This window comes from Podarcis cretensis, assembly GCF_951804945.1.
Source record: "Podarcis cretensis genome assembly, chromosome: 16".
Classification (NCBI taxonomy): Eukaryota; Metazoa; Chordata; class Lepidosauria; order Squamata; family Lacertidae; genus Podarcis; species Podarcis cretensis.
The window spans coordinates 4,282,610-4,302,475 of record NC_137186.1 but is presented as its reverse complement, the minus strand read 5'-3'; the positions used below and the strand labels follow the sequence as shown (position 1 = coordinate 4,302,475).

Genomic DNA, 19,866 nt, shown 5'->3' with positions numbered 1-19,866 from the left:
GTGTACATCCTCCCCCCTCCCCATTCCGTTTCCCTTTAGTGCTGTGTTATTTACATTGTCAGCCTTGGGGCAGAGGATGTCTTTTTACAAATTGTTGCAAGCTGGTCTGGGAGCCTTTATCGGCTGAATAGTGAACTAAAAATGCTTTGTTTATCTATGCATATATTGTTGGCTTCCATCGGTCTCAAGAGACAGTGGAGTGTACCTCTGTGGATGAAGTCAAACCAATGCATTAGCAGCACCTAAGCCCTGGGACGCAAGCCTGGGCAATGTCTCAGGAGGTCCTGGACTGCTCAGACAAGCCCCCCACTCCTCAGCCTCGCTGATGTGGTCCAAAAGCAAGCAGAGCAATACATTTGGCACCAGCTTGGCTGCAGGAGTTGCCAGGAGGAGGCGCTACAAGGTGCCATCCTACCGTCTCTGGATTTGTGATGGGTCTATGCCTTAGTCTTTTCTTCTCCCAAAGATATCCCGCAAGACAGCAGAGGTTTAGGATCCTTCTCCTAGATGGGCTCCCTTCCCAGGTTTCCCTATATGCATATAAGGCATCAGAAGAGCCTCAGGTCCTCCAGATGCTGCTGGACTACAACTCCCATCATCCTTAGCCTTCCAAGCATAGCTAAGGCTAATGAGAGTCAGTAGATCAGCAACAGTTGGAGGACCAAAGATCCCCAACACCTGGTCTTTCTTGCTTGACTCCACTAGGCGGCTAACCAGAATCGATGCTCATGACGTCGTCGTCGTCGTCCTCATCAGGGATCTCGATCACTTCCATGGGCCTGGATGCAGCATCGTCCTCCTCCGAGTCAGTCTCCAGATACTCCAGGCCCAGGTTCGCATATATGTCCTTGACTAGAACTTCACATTCACCCACAGCCCTGTTGGGATAGCAAGAGGAGAGAGAGAGAGAGAGAGAGAGAGAGAGAGAGAGAGGAAGAAGAGTTTGGATTTGATATCCCGCTTTATCCCTACCCGAAGGAGTCTCAAAGCGGCTAACATTCTCCTTTCCCTTCCTCCCCCACCACAAACACTCTGTGAGGTGAGTGGGGCTGAGAGACTTCAGAGAAGTGTGACTGGCCCAAGGTCACCCAGCAGCTGCATGTGGAGGAGCGGAGACATGAACCCGGTTCATCAGATTACGAGATTACCGCTCTTAACCACTAGCCCACACTGGAGAAATCAGTGTGTTGGAGTGTCAGACTATAGTTTGGAAGACGAGGGTTCGAATCCTCACTCAGCCATGGAGCTCACTGGGTGTGATCTGGGCGGAGGGGTCACTGCCTCACAGCCCAACCTACCTTACAGAATACACGATAAAGCTATTTTTAGCCATCTCACCCTTTGCTTTTTCCTGTAAGACCAATTCTAGCACGTGCTAGAAACGTGCTAGGAGGAAGGCACGCTTGGCAAATCCACACCGTGATCAGCTCCTGCCCGGAAACCAATGTCCCCACTGTGGAAGGACGTGTGGATCCAGAATTGGCCTCCACAGTCACTTACGGACTCACTGTTAAAACCGTGTTTATGGAAGACAATCTTACTCGGCTACAAGGGATCGCCAAAGAAGAAGAAGACCAATTGCAGTCATTAACAGCCGTCAACAGGTTTACCACACCTATCAGCCAATCACCCATTCCCACCACCCTTCTGAGTAATACCCCTCTCTACCCTCTCCCTATATATAAGGGTCTGGTGACTTCTGTTTCAGTGTATCTGAAGAAGCGTGCATGCACACAAAATATCATACCAATAACAAATTTAGTTGGTCTCTAAGGTGCTACTGGAAGGATTTTTTTGTATTTTGTTTCGACTACGGCAGACCAACACGGCTACCTACCTGTAACTACCTCCCATCAGATGTCAAAGTGATAAACAACTACCTGACATTCAGAAGACATCTGAAGGCAGCCCTGTTCAGGAAAGTTTTTAATATGTGACATTTTAGTGTATTTTTCATCTTTGTTGGAAGCCGCCCAGAGTGGCTGGAGAGACCCAGCCAGATGGGCGGGGTACAAATAATAAATTATTATTATTATTATTATTATTATTATTATTATTATTATTATTACAGGGTTGTTGAGGGGAATTCAATGAGATGGGGGGAAACTATGTACACCACCTCAAGGTGAGATATAAATTCAATAAACAAACAAACAAATAAGCTATTACGGGAGAACCAGCTTGTCAAGGAAACACAGAACCTTCTCACAAATGTTTTAGGTTTGCGGAGGTTTTCTGACACCCCACTTTACTCCAAACCAAGATGCCCTCAAGGCGGCCTGCCACACACTTAAAACTAATACTCCAACTATGATCAAAAAGGCACCACAGAATCATAGCGGTGGAAGGGACCTGGGGATCGTCTGATCCAAAACCCCGCAATGAAGGAATAGGCAGCTGTCCGTCACGGAGATCAGGCCTGCAACCTTGGCGTTATCAGCCCCGTGCTCCAGCCAACTGAGCTAATGAGCATCTAACAAAACAACACCCTTGCCTGAAAACTAAGTTAAGAAAACATTGGCAAAATAAATAAATAAATAAATAATTTAAACCCCGCCCATCTGGCTGGGCTTCCCCAGCCACTCTGGGCGGCATTCCAAAAAAATATTAAAATACTGTAATACATCAAACATTAAAAGCTTCCCTAAACAGGGCTGCCTTCAGATGTCTTCTAAAAGTCTGGTAGTTGTTGTTCTCTTGGACATCTGGTGGGAGGGTGTTCCACAGGGCAGGTGCCACCACTGAGAAGGCCCTCTGCCTGGCTTCCTGTAACTTGGCCTCTCACAGTGAGGGAACTGCCAGAAGGCCCTCGGCGCTGGACCTCAGTGTCCGGGCAGAACGATGGAGGTGGAGATGCTCCTTCAGGTCTACTGGACTGAGGCCATTTAGGGCTTTAAAGGTCAGCACCAACACTTTGAATTGTGCTCAGAAACGTACTGGGAGCCAATGTAGGTCTTTCAAGACCGGTGTTATGCGGTCTCGGCAGCCACTCCCAGTCACCAGTCTAGCTGCCGCATTCTGGATTAGTTGTAGTTTCTGGGTCACCTTCAAAGGTAGCCCCACATAGAGCGCATTGCAGTAGCCCAAGCAGGAGATAACCATGCACCACTCTGGCGAGACAGTCTGCAGGCAGGTAGGGTCTCATCCTGCATACCAGAAGGAGCTGGTAAACAGCTGCCCTGGACACAGGGCACAATAGGAAACAAAAACTCAAGAAAACGATGAGCATAAAATGGGGGGAGAAAATGGGACCTCAGCTCCCCTCAGCATGTCCAAAAGTCAGGAATGCTGGGAGCTGCAACTGAGCAACATCTGGAGGGCCAGAGGTTAGCCATTTCTGCTTCAGAGACTGTCCTGCACAGGAGGGTCAAGTATTCAACGGCAGAAGCTTTACACAGGAAATGCAAGCATTATGTAGCAATCGAACCAAACCTAAACTGGGGGGACGTTTCATGCCTCCGCACCCCGGCTTGCAACTTACTTCACAGCGTTGTCCAGGAGAATGTCCACCCGGGCCACTTCGTCCTCCTTCTGCTTCACGCTCTCCGCCACGCCCTCCAGTTGCCTCTTCCGCTGCGCGATGCGCTCCGATTTCTCCAGCTCCTCATCGATCAGCTGCTTGAGATCCTCCAGGGAGATCCCTAGTTCCTCCAGCACCTCTCGCTGCAGCTCCATCTCTGGGGACTCTGCCATCATGGCAGAAACTGAGGTTGTTCAAAAGAAGGAAGTGTTCAGACATGGGGCACCCAAAACATTGTTCAGCCCTTCCCCTCCTCTTCCCTACATTGTTCCCAGAAGCATTCAGTTTAAAACACTGCCAACCATCTGAAGAGAAAAGCATGTATGTTTATATTTAATAAACTCATATACCGTATTTTTCGCTCTATAAGACGCACCAGACCACAAGACGCACCTAGTTTTTGGAGGAGGAAAACAAGAAAAAAATATTCTGAATCTCAGAAGCCAGAATAGCAAGAGGGATCGCTGCGCAGTGAAAGCAGTGATCCCTCTTGCTGTTCTGGCTTCTGGGATAGCTGCGCAGCCTGCATTCGCTCCATAAGACGCACACACATTTCCCCTTACTTTTTAGGAGGGGAAAAGTGAGTCCTATAGAGCAAAAAATACAGTACTTTGCTTCTCGGGCAAATGGTGCCTCCTGAAGGTGTTTATGAACTATAAACCAGCCATACACAATGAAACCAGGCCAAATGGAATCTCATCGACTTATTTCGAACGGTATGTAAAGCCATCACAAACCAAACTACTGTAACTCAACCTGCTGGCATCAGGCTATGTGCAGCTTCTCTGTGTGTATGTTGTATCTCCTCTCCTGACCCAATCAGGCAGTGAGAATGTCAGAAGAGCCAGGCTGCTGGACCAGGCCAAAACCCCATCAAGTCCAGCATCCTATTCGCACAGCAGCCAACTTACCGTATTTTTCACTCTATAAGACGCACCAGGCCACAAGACACACCTACTTTTTGGAGGAGGAAAACAAGAAAAAAAATATTCTGAATCTCAGAAGCCAGAACAGCAAGAGGGATCGCTGTGCAGTGAAAGCAGCAATCCCTCTTGCTGTTCTGGCTTCTGGGATAGCTGCGCAGCCTGCATTCGCTCCATAAGACGAACACACATTTCCCCTTACTTTTAGGAGGGAAAAAGTGAGTCTTATAGAGCAAAAAATACGGTAATTCCTCTGGGAACCCAACAAGCAGGGCCTTAGGACAAGAACACTCTCCCCACTTGCAATTCCCAACCACTGGTATTCAGAAGCATATTGCCTGCAACAATGGAGTGAAGCACAGCCGCTGTAGCTAGTAGCTACGGATAACCTTATTCGGCATGAATTTGTCCCATTCACTTTTCAAGCCGTCCAAGCTGGCAGTCATCACTACTTGTGTGCTTCTTCACAGTTGGGGAACAAAATCGCTTTCCATAGCATTCTCCATTGTCTGTTTAACATAGCTTTAACATGTTTATTTATTTATACCTGAAGGAGCATCTCCACCCCCATCGTTCTGCCCGGACACTGAGGTCCAGCACCGAGGGCCTTCTGGCGGTTCCCTCACTGCGAGAAGCAAAGCTACAGGGAACCAGGCAGAGGGCCTTCTCAGTAGTGGCACCCACCCTGTGGAACACCCTCCCACCAGATGTCAAAGAGAAAAACAACTAGCAGACTTTTAGAAGACATCTGAAGGCAGCCCTGTTTAGGGAAGCTTTTAATGTTTAACAGACCACTGTATTTTAATATTTTGTTGGAAGCCGCCCAGAGTGGCTGGGGAAACCCAGCCAGATGGGCAGGGTATAAATAATAAATTATTATTACAGTGGTACTTCGGGTTAAGGACTAAATTCATTTTGGAGGTCTGTTCTTAACCTGAAACTGTTCTTAACGTGAAGCACCACTTTAGCTAATGGGGCCTCCCGCTGCGGCTGCGCCGCCACAGCACGATTTCTGTTCTTATCCTGAAGCAAAGTTCTTAACCCAAGGTAATATTTCTGGGTTAGCGGAGTCTGTACGCTAAAGCGTATGTGTCAGGGGTTCAGGAGCAGAAGCACAGGGAAGAGGGGAGATGGAGAGCGAAGGGGAAGAATCTGAGGGCAGCGTAGGAGAAGATGACAGTGGCCCGAGAGATTCCATGAGCCTCTCCAGCGAATCGGAAGATTCACAGAAGGGGGCGCCGGTGGCCAGGGCAAGGGGGGTCCCAAGGGGGACACCCCAGAAGCAAGGGGCCAGCGGGGACTCCCAGAGCAGCAGTTGGAAATCAGGACCAGCTTCCCCACCAGAGCAGAGTGGGGGGGAAGAGTCACAGGTATCGGGAGTAGCGTCTCCCCCAGCAGGGAGAGGAGAGGAGTCAGGGCTGACCACGCCTCCATCGGAGAGTCAGACAACGGAGGGGAGGTCAGATCCGGCCAGTATCCCGGAAGAGGGAAGCAGTGACAGAAGTAGTGTAACGGTTAGGAGGAAGGTCACTGGGCTGGCGCGAGAGGCAAGTTCAAATGTACAGGAGCGCGGGACAGCAGAGAATGAGGATTGGGAACCGGGTCCTAAAGCCCGCCGGAGGGAGGGGGAGGAGCTAAGCGACTCAGCGTCGGAAGAGTCCAGAAAGGGCAATGCCCCAGCGGGCAGGAGGACCCAGAGGAGAGAGCAGCATAAAAGGTGGAGCAGGGCTAGGATCTTAAACTGGTGTCATAGGGGAGGGGACTCAGACGGGACTTCGGCGGTCTAGGCTTTAAGACGTAGAGCTACGCGCTGCGGCTTTGAAATGGAAACTGAACCTCAATAAAGACTTTTGTACATAACGACAGCCTGGCGTTGGTCCTCTGTGAGCTGGGACCTAGGGGCAGCTCTGACAGTATGTAACCTGAAGCGTATGTAACCCAAGGTACCACTGTATTATTATTATTATTATTACCTCTCATCAGAGGAGATAATAATTCCCACCAACCTGGATGAATTTAAAAAAAGATGACTGGGCAAATTTGTGGAAGAAGAGAGGTCTATCGATAGCTACTAGCCATGACGGCTGTGCTCTACCACCAGTCAGAGGCAGCAATGCTTCTGAATACAATTTGCGGGAAACCACTGAAAAGGAAACGGGCTTGCTGATTTCCCACAGGCATCTGGTTGGCCACTGTGAGAACAAGATGCTGGACTAGATGGGTCAAAGGCCTTCTTATGTTCCTAAATAACTGAAGTTTAAAACCAGAAAATATTTTAAACAATTACCTACATAAAACGCTTATCCCGGAAAATATTAACGACATTAATAGACCCATGTATCCCTCAAACATGAAGGGACGCGGGTGGCGCTGTGGGTTAAACCACAGAGCCTAGGGCTTGCCGATCAGAAGGTCGGCGGTTTGAATCCCCGCGACAGGGTGAGCTCCCGTTGCTCGGTGCCAGCTCCTGCCAACCTAGCAGTTCGAAAGCACGTCAAAGTGCAAGTAGATAAATAGGTACCACTCTGGCGGGAAGGTAAACGGCATTTCCGTGCTGTCAGGGGCTCAGGAGCAGAAGCACAGGGAAGAGGGGAGATGGAGAGCGAAGGGGAAGAATCTGAGGGCAGCGTAGGGGAAGATGACAGTGGCCCGAGAGATTCCATGAGCCTCTCCAGCGAATCGGAAGATTCACAGAAGGGGGCTCCGATGGCCAGGGCAAGGGGGGTCCCGGGAGGGACGCACCAGAAGCTAGGGGCCAGCAGCGACTCCCAAAGCAGCAGCTGGAGATCGGGACCAGTTTCCCCACCAGAGCGTAGCGGGGGGGAAGAGTCCCATAAGTCAGGGCTGACCACGCCCCTATCGCTGAGTGAGGGAACGGAGGGGAAGTCAGATCCAGCTAGCCCCCCCGAAGGGGGAAGCAGTGACAGGAGCAGTGTAACGGTCAGGAGAAAGGTTGCTAGCTGGGCGCGCGCGCCAAGTTCAAATGTACAGGCGCGCGGGACAGCAGGGAGCTCGGATTGGGAGCCAGGTCCTAAAGCACGCCGGAGGCAGGGGGAAGAATCCGGGGACTCTTCAGCATCAGAAGAGTCCAGAAAGGGCAACACCCCGGCGGGCAGACGGACCCAGAGGAGGAAAGAACAACGGAAGAGGTGGAGTAAGGCTAGAGTCTTAAACTGGTGTCTAGGGGGAGGAGACTCAGACGGAACTTCAGCGGTCTAGGGTTTAAAACGTAGAGCTGCGCGCTACGGCTTTGGAATGGAAACTGAACTTCAATAAAGACTTTTGTATATAACCACGACCTGGCATTGGTCCTCTGTGAGCTGGGACCTTGGGCAGCTCTGACACGTGCGCTGCTCTGGTTCACCAGAAGCGGCTTAGTCCTGCTGGCCACATGACCCGGAAGCTGTATGCCGGCTCCCTTGGCCAATAAAGCGAGATGAGCGCCGCAACCCCAGAGTCAGCCACGAGTGGACCTAACAGTCAGTGGTCCCTTTACCTTTACCTATCCCTCAAACACAGCCCCCTGTTCTCTTTAGGGGATCACATCCCTTTGAACAGCTCACACACTTGTCGCCCCACTATGGGATCCAAGTATTCTCCACATTCAAAGCTCCATGTCTCTTCTAGCTATTCACATTCTGATGCAGGAAGCTTTGCTGCCTGGGAAGTTCCTCTGCTCTAAGAGTAACAAAATTAAAAGACATGAAATTAAAAGACGCCTGCTTCTTGGGAGAAAAGCAATGAGAAACCTAGACAGCATCCTAAAAAGCAGAGACATCACTTTGCCAACAAACGTCTGTATAGTTAAAGCTATGGTTTTCCCAGTAGTGATGTATGGAAGTGAGAGCTGGACCATCAAGAAGGCTGATCACCGAAGAATTGGTGCTTTTGAATTCTGGTGCTGGAGGAGACTCTTGAGAGTCCCATGAATGCAAGAAGATCAAACTTATCCATTCTGAAGGAAATGAGTCCTGAGTGCTCACTGGAAGGACAGATCCTGAAGCTGAGGCTCCAAGACTTTGGCCACCACATGAGAAGAGAAGACTCCCTGGAAAAGACCCTGATGCTGGGAAAGATGGAGGGCACAAGGAGAAGGGGACGGCAGAGGACGAGATGGTGGGACAGTGTTCTCGAAGCTACCAGAATGAGTTTAACCAAACTGCGGGATGCAGTGGAAGACAGGAGTGCCTGGCGTGCTCTGGTCCAGGGGGTCACGAAGAGGCGGACACGACTAAACGACTCAACAACAACAACAGGAGGAATGGTCCCCTGGGCTGGCCCTTTCCTCCCTCACCCCTAATTCCACCTACTCTTACCCCCCCCCCCACATGCCATTTAGCCCTAAACAGATGCAACCGCCTTGCCCAGCAATACACTCCCTAAGACAGGTGCACCCCTATTCAACCTCCCCTCTCATTCAGCCTCCCTCTTTTGCAAACAAATACCCCGGTATCCATGCCTCTGAAAGAGGAACCCACTCCCACCCAGACGTCGACCACCCCTTCTCAAATCCGACCTCTCCCTAAACCCCTTTGGCTTTGGAGAGCATGCCAAAGTCTTTCCCCAACAACCTTGCACGTCTAATGGAAGCCCCCCAGTCAATCCCTCTCCACAATTTGTAGACCCCACACCCCCAAGTTCAGTCTGTCCCACTCACTTTTGAAGGCATGCCCCAGTCTCACCATTCAAGACCCTCCATCCTCAAATTCACCCCCAATCTGCAGCCCCCACCCCAAATCCAGCCCCCTGCCCACCTTTTAAGGCCTACACCAGTCTTAAAATTCAGGTAAAGGTAAAGGTAAAGGTACCCCTGCCCGTAGGGGCCAGTCTTGACAGACTCTGGGGTTGTGCGCCCATCTCACTTAAGAGGCCAGGGGCCAGCGCTGTCCGGAGACACTTCCGGGTCACGTGGCCAGCGTGACATCGCTGCTCTGGCGAGCCAGAGCCGCACACGGAAACGCCGTTTACCTTCCCGCTGGTAAGCGGTCCCTATTTATCTACTTGCACCCGGAGGTGCTTTCGAACTGCTAGGTTGGCAGGCGCTGGGACCGAGCAGCGGGAGCGCACCCCGCCGCAGGGATTCGAACCGCCGACCTTTCGATCGGCAAGCCTTCTGCTCCCCCAATTCAGCCCCTTCCTACTCACCCCCCCATAATAAAGTCCCTCCCCTTGCCTGACAGACAGGCCCCTCCCCCCTTTGTAGCCCCCCCCCAAGTTCAGTCTGCCCCACTCACTTTTGAAGGCATGCCCCAGTCTCACCACTCAAGACCCCCACCCCCAAATTCACCCCCCCAATCTGCAGCCCCCACCCCAAATCCAGCCCCCTGCCCACCTTTGAAGGCCTGCACCAGTCTTAACATTCAGGGCCCCCCCCCAATTCAGCCCCTTCCTACTCCCTCCCCCCCCATAATAAAGTCCCTCCCCTTGCCTGACAGACAGGCCCCTCCCCCCTTTGTAGCCCCCCCTTCCCAAAGCTCCAGCCCCCCCATACCTACCTCTCCCCCTCCCCCCCCGTGGGGCCAAAGAAAAGGGGGGGAATTATTTTCCTTGGAACCAACTCAGCCTTCAGGAGAGGGCACTTTAGGAAGGACCGGAAGCCCGCTCAACGTGCTTCCGGGGGCGGGGCCACATCGCCCAGCCCGAGGCTACTTCTTTTAGGCCACACCCAGGAGCGGCCGGCCAGCAGCTGTGCGCATGCGTGGCTGGAAGGCGGTTGCGGGGAGGAGTTCGCGGGGAAGCTTCTCGCGATTACGCATGCGCCTCAGGAAAGATGCCCCACCGCGGTTTGGGCTCAGCGCGCATGCGCGGCGCAGCAATGGCACTTGGGGAAGCTGCGTCGGGAGGAAGATGGTTTCGGATGCTCAATTGGGAAGCAGGAGGCGGAAATGCGCATGCGCCATAGGGGTTGTGTTTCTTTTTTCTTTTAAAGGGCCAGTGGCCCATTTTCCCCATTTCAACTCTTAACTGGGATTTGTGCAACTTTTATTTAAAAAATAAAACCCATCGACACTATCTCGTCATGATGATGATGATGATGATGATGATTTAATCGGCCCCACCCTTCTTTTCTCCAGGTATCTCAAGATGCAAAAAATGAACAGGAAAACATAAATCACTCCAGAGTCAAGAAGTGTGACATTTTAGGTAGGAATTTAATTTTATATTAACATAATCAGGTTTGTTTTCGGTGGGTGGGTGAGGTAGATATAAATATACATGCGAGCAGTTTCACACAAAGAGGGAAGCTGTAAATTTGCGGGTGAAGGGCGGTATACAAATTGAAGGAATGAATGAATGAATGAATGAATGAAAACCCTTCCTGACCAGCAGTCAAAATAAAAATTTTCTTCCAAGAGAACCAATATAACACCGGTCTTGAAAGAACTACATTGGCTCCCAGTACGTTTCCAAGCACAATTCAAAGTGTTGGTGCTGACCTCGAAAGCCCTAAACGGCCTCGGTCCAGGAGACCTGAAGGAGCGTCTCCACCCCCATCGTTCTGCCCGGACACTGAGGTCCAGCGCCGAGGGCCTTCTGGCGGCTCTCTCACTGCGAGAAGCCAAGTTACAGGGAACCAGGCAGAGGGCCTTCTCGGTAGTGGCGTCCTCCTTGTGGAACGCCCTCCCACTAGATGTCAAAGAGAACAACAACTACCAGACTTTTAGAAGACATCTGAAGGCAGCCCTGTTCAGGGATGCTTTTAATGTTTGATGTATCATAGTATTTTAATATTCTTTTGGAAGCCGCCCAGAGTGGCTGGGGAGGCCCAGCCTGATGGGCGGGGTATAAATAATAAATTATTATTATTATTATTATTATTATTACCAATGCATGTCCACTTAAGCTCTCCATTCATTCTGCTGCCCTTTTCGCAGCATGAGAGTACATTTTGCACAAAAGCGGTTGGAGGATGGATGGCAGCTAACAGATTGAGGTTGAATCCTGACAAGACAGAAGTACTGTTTTGGGGAGACGGGGCGGGCAGGTGTGGGGGACTCCCTGATCCTGAATGGGGTAACTCTGCCCCTGAAGGACCAGGTGCTTAGCCTGGGAGTCATTTTGGACTCACAGCTGTCCATGGAGGCGCAAGTCAATTCTGTGTCCAGGTCGGCTGTCTGCTAGCTCCATCTGGTACACAGGATGAGACCCTCCCTGCCTGCAGACTGTCTTGCCAGAGTGGTGCATGCTCTGGTTATCTCCCGCTTGGACTACTGCAATGCGCTCTACGTGGGGCTACCTTTGAAGGTGACCCGGAAACTACAACTAATCCAGAATGCGGCAGCTAGACTGGTGACTGGGAGCGGCTACCAAAACCACATAACACCGGTCTTGAAAGACCTACATTGGCTCCCAGTACTTTTCCGAGCACAATTCAAAGTGTTGGTGTTGACCTTTAAAGCCCTAAACAGCCTCGGTCCACTATACCTGAAGGAGCATCTCCACCCCCATCGTTCTTTCTTTTTTTTTTTTTTTAATAAATATTTATTAAGCTTTTTTTAAAACAATCAAAGACATAGGTAATAACATAGTATTTTCAAATATCCATATTTCATGCACCTCCTTGGACTTCCTCTCAGCTCTTGCTCCTGCATTCTAGACTTATAAATTTTGCTAGCAAATTATTAAATTAGTTCCATTCATATGATAAAATTTCCCCAAATTAATTCTCAAATTTTGGAATTTAAAATCACACTTATAAAATACTTAATTATAAAATACTATTTAACCAAAATTTATCTTTTCTTCCAATTACGCTTAAATTTATATTTTTTATATTTGATCCACCCCCATCGTTCTGCCTGGACACTGAGGTCCAGCTCTGAGGGCCTTCTAGCGGTTCCCTCATTGCGAGAAGCAAAGCTACAGGGAACCAGGCAGAGGGCCTTCTCAGTGGTAGCGCCCGCCCTGTGGAACGCCCTCCCATCAGATGTCAAAGAGATAAACAACTACCTGACATTCAGAAGACATCTGAAGGCAGCCCTGTTTAGGGAAGCTTTTAATGTTTAATAGGTTATTGTATTTTAGTGTTTTGTTGGAAGCCATCCAGAGTGGCTTGGGGGACCCAGTTAGATGGGCGGGGCATAAATAAATTATTATTATTATTATTATTATTATTATTATTATTATTATTATTATAATAAAAGTGAGGGTTTTTCTCCCCCACCTCGCTCCCCCTTTGACATGAAAGGAAGAAAAACCAGCCAGTATAGCCTAACCTCCTGAGCAGCTTTTCTTATAGCACAAGGTGATGCAAGTTTACTCCAAAGGAAACAAGCATCATTTCACTTTCCAAGGATCGTGGGAACTGCCGTGAGGGGCTGCCTTGGATAACATCAGGGCACTTTTACAGCACATTTCGGAGGCCTTGAACTCTGCGCTCAGCATGGATTTGTATCTCAGCCTTCAACCTGGCGCCCTCGAGGTGTTTTGTACTACAACTCCCATCAGCCCACCCAGATAGCATGGCTGTTTTGAACCTCAACTCCCAGGAAACAGGGCTGTGCTGATGGCTTGCTATAAGGCAGCATTCCGTGTTCCCATTAAATCAGCCCTTTATTCAGAATCATGAGGACTGGAATCTCCATTTATATTTCAGGAACCGTCACTCCAGGTAGAGCACTTGCTTGGCAAGCAGAAGGTCCCAAAGAATCTAGGAATCTAGATAGACTGCCTCTGGACCTGGAGGTTCCCCCGAAGAACATAAGAAGAGCTGAATATTGTTCTCATATTGGCCAACCAGATGCCTGTGGCAAACTCACAAACAGGACCTGAGCATAACAACACCCTCTCCCCTGTAGTTTTCAGCAACTGGGATTTGTGGCTCATAGCCATTGATAACCTTATCATTCATGAATTTGCCCAGTCTCACCAGGTTGGCAAAGGCTGGCATATGCTCTCACCACCATCCTCAAAAGGACCAAAACCGTTTCCAAACATTTCAACAAGACTTTAAAGTGGAAATCTTCCTCCAAGGCAGCATTTGTATCAGAACTATTTTTCAACTGTTTATACGTTTAGAATAGTTTTTTAATAGTTTTACACACACTGTTGTTGTTTAGTCGTTTAGTCGTGTCCGCCTCTTCGTGACCCCCTGGACCAGAGCACGCCAGGCCCTCCTGTCTTCCACTGCCTCCCGCAGTTTGGTCAAACTCATGTTTGTAGCTTCGAAGACACTATCCAACCATCTCGTCCTCTGTCGTCCCCTTCTCCTTGTGCCCTCCATCTTTCCCAACATCAGGGTCTTTTCCAGGGAGTCTTCTCTTCTCATGAGGTGGCCAAAGTATTGGAGCCTCAGCTTCAGGATCTGTCCTTCCAGTGAGCACTCAGGGCACACACAACGGCTTTTAATTGTTTTCATATCCATGAAAGTGGATACCTCAGGTTAAGTACTTAATTCGTTCCAGAGGTCCGTTCTTAACCCGAAACCTTTCTTAACCTGAGGTACCAGTTTAGCTAATGGGGCCTCCTGCTGCCGCTGCTGCACAATTTCTGTTCTCATCCTGGGGCAAAGTTCTCAACGCGAGGTACTACTTCTGGGTTAGCGGAGTCTGTAACCCAAAGTATTTGTAAGCCGAACTGTTTGTAACCCGAGGTACCACTATACAGTGGTACCTCGGGTTACATACGCTTCAGGTTACATACGCTTCAGGTCACAGACTCCACTAACCCAGAAATATTACCTCGGATTAAGAACTTTGGTTCAGGATGAGAACAGAAATCACGCGGCTGCAGCAGGAGGCCCCATTAGCTAAAGTGGTGCTTCAGGTTAAGAACAGTTTCAGGTTAAGAACGGACCTCCAGAATGAATTAAGTACTTAACCTGAGGTACCACTGTATTTGATTGCAACCCATGCTGGGAATCTGTTCGGGAACCAAATCAGCCAGAGGGCAGATCCACACTGTACATTTAAAGTACACTCAATGCACATTTTAAAAAAAAACATGAATTCCTCCAAAGGATCCTGGGAACTATAGTTTGTTCAGGGGGCTAGAAATTGTAGCTCTGAGAGGAGGAAGAATGGCAGTTTCCTAGAATTCTTTGGGAAAGTTGTGCTTTAAATGTCTGGCTTGGATCTGACATCAGACAGTGCATTTTGTCCTGAGTTTTCCATTGCTTCTTGGAACAGGGGAGAATTACTATGAGAATTATGGAATCAAAGGATCATAGAGTTGGAAGGAATCCAGATGGTCCAGTCCAGCAGTGGAGCAAGCAAGAGGAAGGATTAATACTGTAAACATCTGCTTTCCATCCACCTTTATTTTCCACCTTGTCTCTCCCCATCATGGGCGCTGCTGCGTGCTGATGGACGCTGTCAGTCAAGCTGCTCCTCCTCCCAAGTCGAGGTGGGGATGGCGGTGTAGGGGTCCACGATCAGCTTTGCACAGCGCACCATCATTAGCATCAGGAAGAAGCACATGAGCGAGAGGAAGCCGATGCAGATCCCCTTGTCCACATCCACGAAGGTCTCTGGCGTGGGATTCTCCATGGGGCCGGCGGGGCAGCTTGCTTCTCACCAGCCGGGTGAAAACATGTCTGCTCACCTGTGGGGAGAGAGAGGCAGGATGGTGTGGGGCCATCTGGGTTCAGAATCCCGGCCGTACATTTGGGGGGGGGGGGTCATAGAATTGTAGAGTTTCAACCCCTTGCAATGCAGGAATCTTTTGCTAAGTGTGGGGCTCAAATCCATGACCCTGAAATTAAGAGTCTCTACCCACTGAGTTAGGGACATGGGTGGTGCTGTGGTCTAAACCACGGAGCCTCTTGGGCTTGCTGATCGGATGGTCAGCGGTTCGAATCCCTGCAAGGGGTGAGCTCCCGTTGCTCGGTCTCTGCTCCTGCCAACCGAGCAGTTCGAAAGCACGTCAAAGTGCAAGTAGATAAATAGGTACCGCTCCAGCAGGAAGGTAAATGGCGTTTCCATGCGCTGCTCTGGTTCTCCAGAAGCGGCTTGGTCATGCTGGCCACATGATCGGAAGCTGTACGCCGGCTCCCTCGGCCAATAAAGCGAGATGAGCGCCACAACCCCAGAGTCGTCCGCAACTGGACCTAACGGTCAGGGGTCCCTTTACATACCGACTGAGCTATCATATTTCAGGCATATTTCCCATCAGCCCTCGGAAGCCAGAAGACAGGGAGGATGGGATATGTAGTTCAGCAACATCTGAAATGCCAAGTGACACCCCCAGAACCCCTGCACTTGTTATATTTAGAATCTTAGAACAGAAGGGTTCAAAGGAACACCAGAGGCCGTTTTGTCCAACCATTTGGCCACCCAAGCTCTGTTTAAAAACCTCCCAAGGCCAGTACTGAAAAGGCCCTGGCTCTAGTTGAGGCCAGCCTAACTTCTCTGTGGCCCGGGATCTCCAAGATGTTTTTGTTTGAAGACCATAAGGTCCTCCGTGGGACATATCAGGAGAGGCGGTCCCGTAGGTATGAGGGTCCTAGGCCGTATAGGGCTTTAAAGGTTAAAACCAGCACCTTAAACCTGACCCTGTACTCCACCGGGAGCCAGTGCAGCTGGTATAGCACCGGGTGAATGTGATCCCGCAGCGAGGACCCCGTAAGGAGTCTCACCACAGCATTCTGCACCCGCTGGAGTTTCTGGGTCAGTCTCAAGGGCAGCCCCACGTAGAGCGAGTTACAATAATCAAGTCTGGAGGTGACCGTCACGTGGATCACAGTGGCTAGGTCAAACAAAAGACACTGCAGATGCAGGGGAGACAGAGAAGTGGTACGAAGTCAACCGGATTTGGCTCCTACCGTACGTTTGGAATCTGATGACGCAGAGATGTCCCTTGTAAGTTGGCAAGAGATCTGCTGGTTATCCTTCGTAGCTGGTCTTAACCACTGGGCAGTTCCGGCTCCCCTCTGCTGTATCATGAATACTTCATCAAGCTGGGGTGGCATCACGTTTCAAACGCTCCCGGTAATGAGAGCGACATGATCCCTCACCCATTAAATTGTACCCTCAGTCACTTAGCCAGCATATCTTTCCATGTGGGGTTTCTTTTCCTGTACAGTGCAGTACCTTGGTTCTCAAACTTAATCCGTTCCAGAAGTCTGTTCCAAAACCAAGGTGTGCTTACCCATAGAGAGTAATGCAAAATGGATTAATCCGTTCCAGACTTTTAAAAACAACACCCAAAACAGCAATTTAACATGAATTTTACTATCTAGCAGGACCATTGATCCATAAAAGGGAAGCAATAAACAATGCACTGCAGTCACACAATCAGTCAGTCAATCAATCAATCAATCAGTAGCTGAACTGGGTTCCACACAGTCACAAAAACAAAACAAAAAGAGCCGCAAAAACAGAAACACAAAATAAATAGCAAAAACAGACAGACCTCAGCGTAACATTCGAAACGGAAGCGTGGCACCCAAAACGGAGCACGTTTGGCTTCCAAAAAAAAGTTCGCAAACCAAAACGCTTACTTCCAGGTTTGCAGTTGGGTTCGAAGTTGTTTGAGTAGCAAGGCGTTTGAGAACCAAGGTACCACTGTATGGGCGGAGGGGACAGCTGAGGAACAGGCCAGGTTCCAGCCCCACCACCCTGCTCGAGGGTCCTGCATCGCGGGGGGTTGGACTAGATGACCCTTGGGGTCCCATTGAAATAAAAAACTAAGGTCTTATATATATATATAAAATAAACGTTCATGGATTTCCCAGGCAAACACGTACATAAATGTATGGGCCACATGTCTGAGGCAGCACAGGAGGGCAGTCCTGGAGCCATTTTGGCTTCCAAACTAACCAAATGTTTTCTCTGCAAGGTCGAAGGAAAAGGGAAAAGCCTCCCCACTGTCTTTTCATTCACAAAACCTGTCTTAAGGGTATGTCTGTATGAATAGGGTAAGCCTGTGACCTGGCTCAGGAACTAAGTATTTGTCACTACAAAAGACTGGCCAGGCTCCCCAGGGTATCCAATCAAGTAAGCATTAACAGGTAACCTGCCAGACAGGAGATAAACAACGCACTCAGATTTCTGCTGTAGACCGCCCTTTCTGTGATGTATGTATGATGTTTCTGGGGTGGTCTTGGACTCCAGGGCGGGCAATTTAAAATGTCTATATAAGAGCAGGCACACCTTGGCTCTGGGTCCTCCTCCTTTCCTGCGTGTGAGGGGAGCAGCACCCTGTTGCAACAGTTCTATAAAGATCAGGCTTACGAGCTGCTTTGCTTCTCAATATTCTCTGGTTGGCCTCTGTTATTTTCTCTGACTGATGGAGAACCTACAAAGGACTCTATAAGGGCTCTTGTGTTCCCCATAAGGGAATAAGGGAAGATTTTCATTTATTACAGAGTCCAACTCTACAGTTCTGTGCTTCTGTCAGCATCATGAGGAGCCAGGCAGAGCCTTGAAGGTGAAGGTGTCATTAAGATCAAGGGTGGGGAATCTTTTTTTGCAGGGCGAGGGCAGCATTCTCCTCTGACCAGCAACTTTCTGGGTGGAGCAAAAGGTGTGCATACAGAAGGCTACCTTAGCATCACATGAAAGTCACAGGTTTCTCTCCGCTCAGGTCACCACACTTCAAGCACACATTCTGGACAGGCCAAAAGTGCTCTAGGAGGGTGCAGAGCCAAAAAGGGGTTTGGCCTGGAAAGAATTTCAGAACAGAGAAAGCCCAGCCTTGAAGTTCCAGTTCCCTGATTCAAATGGCATAGCCTCTAAACATGTGCAGAGTGCATTCGCAGCAGGACTGAGGACTTGCTGATGCAACCAAGACTCAGAGGGTTGTTATTCTAATCACGCTGCCTCGATATAACTACTCCTTTGAGGTTGGCTCAGATGACATGCTTGTTCCTGTGTACCAGAACTCACTGCAGTGAAAGGTACTGGTAGTAGGAGCAGGACAGATCAGAATGGAACCTCTGTGTGATTTCACCTACATTTCATCCAAGCCTAGTGCCTACAGGTTAGGGACGTGGGTGGCGCTGTAGGTTAAACCACAGAGCCTAGGGCTTGCCGATCAGAAGGTTGGCAGTTCGAATCCCTGGAATGGGGTGAGCTCCCGTTGCTCGGTCCCTGCTCCTGCCCACCTAGCAGTTTGAAAGCACGTTAAAGTGCAAGTAGATAAATAGGTACTGCTCCGGCAGGAAGGTAAACGGCGTTTCCGTGCGCTGCTCTGGTTCGCCAGAAGCGGCTTAGTCATGCTGGCCACATGACCTGGAAGCTGTACGCCGGCTCCCTCGGCCAGTAAAGCGAGATGAGCGCCGCAACCCCAGAGTTGTCCACAACTGGACCTAATGGTCAGGGGTCCCTTTACCTAGTGCCTACAGGTTAGACTTGGGACTTGTAGTCCAAGAACACTGGGAGGGCGGCAGCTTCCCCGTTGCTGGTTAATAACGAAGCTCTAAAAATAGTTTGTACAGACCATGCATTTAAAGCACACACCCCACAATCCTGAGAACCACAGTTTACCCCACAGCGCTACAGTTCCCAGCACCCTTAAGAAACGACTGCACCCAGGGTTCTTTGGGGAAACTCCTGTGCTTTAAATGTGGCTCTTCCAGCAGTTAGGACACCGAGCAGCACTTTTGTCCTCAGCCCAGCTGTAGAACTGGAGAGCTGAAGGGAGCCACACTCTGGTGTCTGCTGCTGACCAGGCTACCATGGGGAGTGGTGTGGGAAGGGGGGAGCTAGCCCCATTCTGTCCACCGGCGAAGGAGTAGCTACTTCAGTGCTCACTTTCCTATTCCTACCCCAGTCCATTTTCTTTTTGTGCTGTGCAAAGAGCCTAGGGATTGCCGATCAGAAGGTTGGCGGTTCGAATCTCCGCGACGGGGTGAGCTCCCGTTTCTCACTCCCTGCTCCTGTCAACCTAGCAGTTCAAAAGCACGTCAAAGTGCAAGTAGATAAACGGCGTTTCCTTGCACTGCTCTGGTTCGCCAGAAGCGGCTTAGTCCTGCTGGCCTCATGACCCGGAAGCTGCACACTGGCTCCCTCGGCCAGTAAAGCGAGATGAGCATCACAACACCAGAGTCGGCCACGACTGGACCTAATGGTCAGGGGTCCCTTTACCTTTTACAATGGTACCTTGGTTTAAGTACTTAATTCGTTCTGGAGGTCCGTTCTCAACCTGAAGCACCACTTTAGCTAATGGGGCCTCCTGCTGCTGCCGCGCCGCCGGAGCCCGATTTCTGTTCTCATCCTGAAGCAAAATTCTTAACCTGAAGCACTATTTTTGGGTTAGCGGAGTCTGTAACCAGAAGCGTCTGTAACCTGAGGTACCACTGTACTAAGATTGCAAGTCTCCTGGAAAGTAAAGGTAAAGGTAAAGGTACCCCTGCCCGTACGGGCCAGTCTTGACAGACTCTGGGGTTGTGCGCCCATCTCACTTAAGAGGCCAGGGGCCAGCGCTGTCCGGAGACACTTCCGGGTCACGTGGCCAGCGTGACATCGCTGCTCTGGCCAGAGC

At 50.0% G+C, this 19,866-nt stretch overlaps 1 protein-coding gene and 1 long non-coding RNA gene across 5 annotated transcripts in view; one reads left to right on the top strand and one right to left on the bottom strand.

Annotated features, from left to right (window-relative positions):
- Positions 1-10,093, bottom strand: part of SETDB1 (SET domain bifurcated histone lysine methyltransferase 1) — a 39,182-nt gene extending 29,089 nt beyond the window's left edge. For 3 of the 4 annotated variants that reach the window (XM_079957914.1, XM_079957916.1, XM_079957915.1), the window contains exons 1-3: positions 9,776-9,823; positions 3,482-3,704; positions 715-878 (exon numbers count right to left, since the gene is read on the bottom strand). In XM_079957914.1, the coding sequence (XP_079814040.1) occupies positions 715-878; positions 3,482-3,704; positions 9,776-9,803 (415 nt within the window). In that variant the 5' untranslated portion in view covers positions 9,804-9,823. Of the gene's footprint in view, positions 1-714; positions 879-3,481; positions 3,705-9,775; positions 9,824-9,938 lie in introns of those variants that run through there. The other variant, XM_079957917.1, reaches the window with a different exon arrangement.
- A 1,183-nt stretch (positions 10,094-11,276) lies between these two features.
- On the top strand, positions 11,277-13,006 carry LOC307205905. Its single transcript, XR_013834178.1, has 2 exons — positions 11,277-11,345; positions 12,588-13,006. It is a non-coding gene; the product is annotated as an uncharacterized lncRNA (long non-coding RNA).
- Positions 13,007-19,866: the final 6,860 nt, after the last annotated feature.